The sequence below is a fragment of the Pelodiscus sinensis genome, chromosome 14 (assembly GCF_052426305.1).
Source record: "Pelodiscus sinensis isolate ZL-2025 chromosome 14, ASM5242630v1, whole genome shotgun sequence".
Taxonomy (NCBI): Eukaryota; Metazoa; Chordata; order Testudines; family Trionychidae; genus Pelodiscus; species Pelodiscus sinensis.
The window spans coordinates 42828045-42835788 of record NC_143065.1 but is presented as its reverse complement, the minus strand read 5'-3'; the positions used below and the strand labels follow the sequence as shown (position 1 = coordinate 42835788).

The window sequence follows — 7744 nt, the reverse complement described above, 5'->3', positions numbered from 1 at the left end:
TATGGGCAGAGTTTACCTTGTAGCATGGCCCAAGGGTGAATCTTTTGTACTAAAGGATGCCTCCTGAGCCACCTGGACAGAAGGACTGCCAGGGAGAATGCAGCACCTCTTGCTCACTCGAACATTACCGTGAAGCATACACCCCCTCTTAGCCAGCATGAAATTAAAACGCACCCACTGAACATGCTCATCTACTTCTCAAACACTGGCTGACAAAGAACGCACCAAAAAAGGCACAGCACCATTACACATAAATCTATTCTTTAGCATTCTGTTTCCTCCTGTCCCCATTCTGTAACATTATGCTTTATTTTGACATTCTATTAAGACAATCAGACTTCTCTGACAGAACATCAGCTTGAAGATGTATTTCAGTACATCATGCCTGGGAAGCCTTCTGTTGCTTTCTGGCTTGCCTGCTTTAGAGAAGAGCCTGTGTATCATGGACTTCTTATGCAACTGCCCCCCTGATTGCTGGAACACAAAAGCACTCAAACATCCTGCCAATAGATTGCTCAACTGCTTAAGCAGCTAAAGCATAAATGACTGAAACAATGCATTGGATGCAGCTTTCAATGAACTTTTCAGATGAATCAGTTCAACAAATAACTGTACTCTGACAAAGACAATTGTATGTAATTTCTCGTGGCACGGAAGCAAAAGTTGGGCTTCATGACAGTAAATGTGAGCACAGAGTTTCACTGACTACAATACTCCAATGAGATAGCTTACTTCCTGTAAGTCATGCTCATCTGGATTTCATTAGAGACCATGGCTGGGAGCCACAGCTGAAATGGTCTGGCCTGGGTGCAGAAGATTTCAGAACAAAATGGACTCCAAACATCTGGAGAGATGAAGGATGTGGGAGAGTAACGTGAGAGGTATGGGCTCCAGCTGATACTATAGCATCATCCTCCCCCCCCCCCCCCCCAACTCCCTTTGCTGCAGGAGATTGTAAAGACAAACCAGCCAGGCATGTTTGCAAGCATATCCATAGGTGGTACATCTCACCATGGAATCTTTAATTAAGGCTGCAGATTTAAAGGGACACCATCAAATAATTATGTTTAAAAGCAACTCTTGTTTTAATCCTTTATATGTTTTTCTGCCACAAAACGTCCTTTATTTTCTGACCAATTTTGTTTCTCCCATTTGGCATTTAGCAAGTACCACCTTTTCACCATTTATGAGTTGTGTGTAAGCTCTGTTTACTTAATAAAAACAATACTATTCAGGATGGTAGTACAAGCTCTGGCATATTTGTTTATTAACCTGTGCTCTCTGTATGACCCTGTAGTGTTGGGGAACACCACACTGCAAATCCAAACTACAGAGTGGTCATTTTTACTTTATCCCCTTAGTACTCCTATAGTTAGGTAAAGGATGGTAAGCCAGGTCAGTAATTACAAGGCTATTTAAACAACTACAACCATATGGCTGGCACTGCGAATGGAGCAAGAAGAATTAGATTTTACCATAATTTTTTGAACAACCCTAGCCAATATCTAAAATGTAAATTTCCAGACCATCTGCTTTCTATTTAATCCCACAAAGCACCTGATAAAAGAAATTTCAAGGCTAAACCTAATCCAATAATAAATGCTCGCAGTGATTCTCCCCATTAGAATCTCCAGCCATCCAAGGAATAACTTACAATTTTTCTTACGATGTCCATCTGGATTTACCTATAGTTAAGCTCCATTTAAAGATCCTGTACTGTATGATGCTGTAACAAGACACACATCCTACTAGTGAGGAATGGTGCAGCTTATATTGTATAGGATTGATCTGCTTTTTCTGCTCATTTCTCCAGATATGGAAAAATAATTAAAACAGTTGAAAAACACATCCCTGAAAAATGCATTCTATCTGTTTTAATAAACTACTGGCTGGCTTACTCTCCCACTCTATAAACTGCACAGAAATGCCTTGTTGAGCACTGGACTCCCAGAATCAAGGACTGTAGTATGCATGATTGGTGATAAGCACAAATGTGCAGTCTACTGAAAGTTGAAGACAAAAGATCTGACCTGTATTCAGCTCCCCAGCCCTTGACAAAGCTCATTCGGATTGTACACATTCTGGTCAGCTGATACACAGCCTCGAAACCCTGATTCACAGACTGAGCCAAGAGGGCTGCAAATTCCTGGTTGTTAAAAATCTTCAAGTTACACCCTGTCAGAGAAAGAATATGACAACATGGTATTAGTGTGACTAAATTAAGAAATCCCATTTTTCTGCCTAAGGAAAGAAACCACTTAACTCTACTTTCCCTAGCCCCAAACTATATTACATTACAGACAGTTTGCATAAATAGAGCTTCTAAAAAGAAATTAAGTTAAGTTATAAATGCAACACCCCACTATTCAAACTCTAAAAGGAAATGTCAAGTTATGGGCCACAATGCTGAACTCTAGTGCCCCCTAAGCATGTTTCTGTGGACTGAAATGGACTGTATCACCACACGGCACTTCCTTTTACCTCCAAAGGCTAAAGAAGGTGCACTACAGTCAGCACATTCATCTCTGCAGTATTACAGTGCAAACACTGACTACAATCTTAATCTTAATATCTGCTAATTTTGCTCAAGAGTAATGAAGGAATTAATAGAAACATACAAGCTAAAAACAAAAACAAAAAAATGAAGCTGAATTTAAATAATATCCATTAGCAGAAGTCATCACACCATCCTCTATGTACAGCCAGTTGCAAAAATAGCTCTTGCTGTCAAAAGCCAGATGTCAGGCCTATACTATATAGGTTGGTAATAAGTACTAGAGTTAAGAATGACTAACTGCTTCAGTTATAACCCTCTTTTCACTTCTTCATACCAATCTGAAGATTTTCCCTTTCAAATTGAAATTTTGCATGCTTAGTCCCAGCTGAAACCTAAAGAAGAATCCATTCAGATAATCAAATTTCCCCAGTATACAAATTATTGCCACACTTGTTTTTTTAACCCAGAAAACTTAAATACCTGAACTTACAAATTTGGCATGTAAGTAGGATTCATTTGAAAAGTAACAGCTTGAATCAAGATGAAGATTAAGTGGTTTAAAACAAACCAAAAACAAACACATTTGTGCATGCTTTGTGAGCCTGACCATAACTGATACTGTCTTCTGTTTGGGGATCAAACCATTTTTGCTAGGAGCATGTCCACATATAGGGGTCATAGAACCTGGCTACTCATTGGCTGAGTCTAAGTTTTCCATTGAGAAAAATCAAGGAGCAGGTCATGCTAGATCAAATCTTCCTGAGAAGTGTATGGAAGCTTATGTTCGGCTCCCCCCAGCACCATCTCTGTGGTGTCGCATGCCTCCCCCACACTGCCTCTATTAGAGGCAGCAGCATGGGGGGGAGCAGGGGAGGCTGCCACAAAGCAGACTCTGCCTATGGTAGGCTCAGGCTCGCTGCAGAGGCTGCTCTGCATCCCACAGAGCAATTCCTGCTTGTGGCCAAACCCAGCCTCTGCAGACAAGGGCTGCTGCCGGGGCAGCCTCTGTTCACGGTGGCTGGGGCTGGCCACGAATAGGGGCTGCTTTAGCAGCAGCCTCTGCCAGCAGCCCGCCCAGGCCACCACAGAAAGGGGCTACTGCCAGGGCAGCCTCTGTTTGTGATGGTCAGGACTGGCTGCTGGCAGAGGCTGCTCCAGCAGCAGCCCCTGTCCACGGGGTCCCCAGCTCACCACTAGAACCCCCAGCAGACAGGGGCTGCTGGACTCAGCACGAGCTGGGAATGAGCAAACCCAGCTCAATCCCAGCTCATGGCGGATCTGGGAAGTACCCCCACTATGGCTCTGCAGTTTAAATTCAGTAGGAGCCGGGCTGCCTGCCCGTCTGCCTGCCTCTTACTACTTTAGAGCCGCAGCAGGGAGGTAGCTCCAAGAGGCTTCCTCCCTTACAAACTAATAGTGTAGTCAAAAGAATTTCTATCAACTACATGATTGCCAACATCCCTAGATCAGGAAGGGTACGTCTACACTAGCCCCCTAGATCAATCTAGGGAGGCTATTGAGAGCGACCGGAATTGCAAATCAAGCCTGGGATTTAAATATCCTGCGCTTGATTTGCATGTTTCCGGCCAGTCGCCATTTTAGACATTGACTAGCCCTAAGTAACTGACCGCGTCTACGTGCGGCAGTGAAACGAGATTCCGGAATAAAGCCCCTAAATCGAATTGGTTGGTAAACCTTGTTCCACGTTTATTAGGTGATGAGCATCTAATAAACCATCTTGTTAGTCTTTAAAGTGCTACATAGTCCTGCTTTTTGTTTCAGCTACACCAGACTAACATGGCTACATTTCTATAACTAATCTAAATTAAAAGGATTTTCTTCATACATTCATGTAGCAAAAGGTTTACAAATGAACATTTACCACCATTGTTGTATTACTTATTTGTATAGTACAAATAGTTTGCAAAATTCATCCATCGAGCCCTGCGCAGGCACAAATGTTTGCCTGCAGATACACATAGAAATCTGCATCCGCATAACCACAAGGCTCTCCCAGGAACCACAGTGGCAAGAGGAGCAGAATGCGGAGCTGTCACTCTCAGGAGCCAGCATCCCAAGCCGGTAGCTCCTCCGGTGCAGCTGTCCCACCAGCAGCCAGGACACAAGGTTCTTTGGCACACTCCTGGACAGGAGATACATACTGCTGTGTGAAGAGAGGAGGGTAGGACTGGAGGCAGTGCAGCCATGACAGAGGAGATGCTGATATGGGGCGTTGACTCCTGGGAGCAGCAGCTCTATGGTCTGCTTCTTTTGCCATTGCAGTTGCCAGGAGAGCCCTGTAGATACCGATGTATATCCATAGATCTTCCTATCCGTGAGTATACATTAGTATCCATGCAGGGCTCTACACAGACTAGGAGCCAGAATGTGTTCTTGCTTACATGAATCAGAATCTACTGAAAGGTCCCTGAACGTATACCTTTATGAATTGGGACTTTAGTGACGGCTGGCTATCCAGTACAAACACTCATAACAGTAACATTCTCCTTCATGCTACCAAGGAGCACTACTCCTTCACTACTCCATGAAGTGGTAGAGCTGGAATAAAATAGGGTTTAGATGTCTGATTACTGAAAAAACAGCATTAATCAAATCCGGTTCATTAAGAGTGTGTCTACACAGCACACTAAACTTGAAAAAGAGAGATGCAATTGGTGCTACGCAAATTGCATATCTTATTTCAAATCTATTTTGAAATAGCTTATTTAGAAATTTGGTGTGTCTACATAGCACCAAATTTCGAAATAACACGCTATTTCAATCCATTCCTTATCCCTCATGCCACAAGGTTTACCAGAATGGCAAAATAGTGCACCAGTTATTTAAAAAAATATTTTAAAATAACAGGTGGCTTATGTAGAAGCAGAGTAGCTATTTTGGGATACCTCTAGTATCCCGAAATAGCCACGCAGTATAGACGTACCCTTAGTTCAATAGCTCAACTTCTGTATGCAGCCCTCCCATTCTTCACATGTAAATACTATGTAGAGTAATGCATACAGCTGAGTGAATCTGCCCATGATTGGTTACCTGGTGGAATCTTGCAAACAGTTGCAGGGTGCCAGCCATAGCGTTGGTTACAATTAGGAGACTGGACAAAAATGGCACTGTCACTAAGGCACTCAGCAAAAACCTCTCCTCCAATGTAGTACAGCCTTACTCCTCTTCCTAGAAAACACATGGCAGTGTTTCAGTTTAGTCAGTAGTCTGCAATGAAGCATGTAGAAAATATTCATCTTGAAAACCTCAAACTCTTGGAAGAAGAGTTTTTAGAAATCTGGTTTATTCTGAATCAGAAAGAGAGGAATCAAACAAGGTCAGTCATGCTGGAAAATACAAATTGTAATTCTTTTTTCAATGGATGGCGGGAACAAACTTCTTGAGGACTTCAAGCTGAGGGAGATGAGTGAAATGGAAGAGCAATTTATGAACCCAGAAGCCCATTCTCCAGCCACATTACTGTTTGAAACAAGCACTTCACAAATCCGCCACTTTGAGAAGTACTCTCCTTAGCCACTCCGAGAGTCTATAAACTTTCCATCAGTTCAACATATGATTTTCAACCTCCTCCTAAGTCCCCACAGATGTATGGAACCATTTTAAACTGATTTATGTAATGCTTCTCAACTGTTGCATTTAGCCTGAGATCACATTCACTTTCCTTATAGAAAATGCTTAATATATAAATTCCCATGGGAAATACATAAATGAATGTAATAAATACAAATTGGGTTCAAAAGTCCTAAGTTTCATGTATCCCTCTGCTGTGCTCTTACACTGCTAGTGTGAAACTTTGCACCTTGCATTCTGTCTTGCTTTAAGCACATGGAACCTGCTGAATCTAGGGTTAAGTTGAGATTCCTGACATTTCTCACATCAGGAACCATTTCAGTAATGAAAAAATTAAACACTGGCTAAGTGAAGGAGGCACTGGTCTGCCCCAAAGAATGAGACAAAGAAGAACAAATCTGCGGGAAGACGGTTTGGTATTTTGGCAGAAGGCAGGGAAACAAACTTGTACCATTGAGTCACATAAGAATTGCCTAATACTGCCCTCACTTACACCGGTGTAAATCTGGGACAACGCCACTAATTTTTACACTAATTTAAACACAGACAAAATTGGGCCCTAACTTGTTATTTAACATGTCGTTCTGTCAGGACCTGATTCCATGGTGCATATCAGGAATAGCTCCACTGAAAGAAATGGAGTCATACTGGTTTAAAACACATGTAAGTGATGAATGATCTTATACAAATCTAGATACAGCCCACTGAATCAATGAGAGGGGTGGTCTTTCCATTAATTCTATAGGGATTTGGATCAAGCCACTGCTTTCTATTCATGAGAGAAGATGCTAGAAAGAGTACAAACACAAGGACTATTCGTTTTTAAAAAACACAAGAGATAACTCATAAAACTTATAAAAAAAAGTTTCTTACAGAGGGATGCAATTCAAATTGTATTACATATAACTAATCTTATTCTAACTATCTTTTTATTTTACCATTGTAACCTTAGTTTTACTTTTCTATTAGGGAATTTTAATAAGTTAAAATAATGAAGATACTTAACTAAAACTGATCAAGCTACACAGATGGCTGATCTAATCTTTTGCACTCGGTATCCTTCTACACCTTCCACTCCCACTCAACTGATGGCAACAACAACAAAAAAACCCGGGCATTACCAATGTGTCGTCTTGTGAGCTCCACTGCTGCATTTCTGTTCACATTAGACAATAAGCCAAGACAGAAGCGTTCTGAGTTAGAAGGATCAGTGAAGCCATCCACAGTCATAGAAGGCTGTGAAGCATGAAACGTCTCTCCTACTCGCTGGTTGAGTTCATAGTAGGATATAGAGCACCAGAAAGCTGGCTCGCAGTAGGTAACAGGCTGCAGATCTGCACAAAATAAAATGGGAAAGAAATCAGAGACCCCTTTGAAGAAAATGAAACATTTAAGAATGTTATTCAGCTAAATACTGCCTGTGTTTATTTAACAAACCAAGCTTTGATTACTTGATGGATTTTAATGGGTTGCAACAGGAAAGCTACATCAACACCAAAGTGCCATTACCACTTACCTGCCTTCATCTTTACGGCTTATGAAACTGGATTCACATAAACTATGAACCACACCATTAATTTCAGATAACTGTGCTATTTAAAAATAAATAAATAAATAAATAAACGTACCTAAAATCAATGGGCTAAATTCTGCTCT

The 7744-nt window shown here is 41.5% G+C and overlaps 1 protein-coding gene across 1 annotated transcript in view; it reads right to left on the bottom strand.

Moving 5' to 3' along the window:
* SMAD3 (SMAD family member 3) overlaps window positions 1-7744 on the bottom strand; it is a 120576-nt gene that overhangs the window by 20151 nt on the left and 92681 nt on the right. Inside the window, exons 6-8 of the mRNA XM_006132066.4 lie at window positions 7210-7422; window positions 5549-5686; window positions 2031-2175 (exon numbers count right to left, since the gene is read on the bottom strand). Of these exons, the coding sequence (XP_006132128.3) occupies window positions 2031-2175; window positions 5549-5686; window positions 7210-7422 (496 nt within the window). The remainder of the gene's footprint in view (window positions 1-2030; window positions 2176-5548; window positions 5687-7209; window positions 7423-7744) is intronic.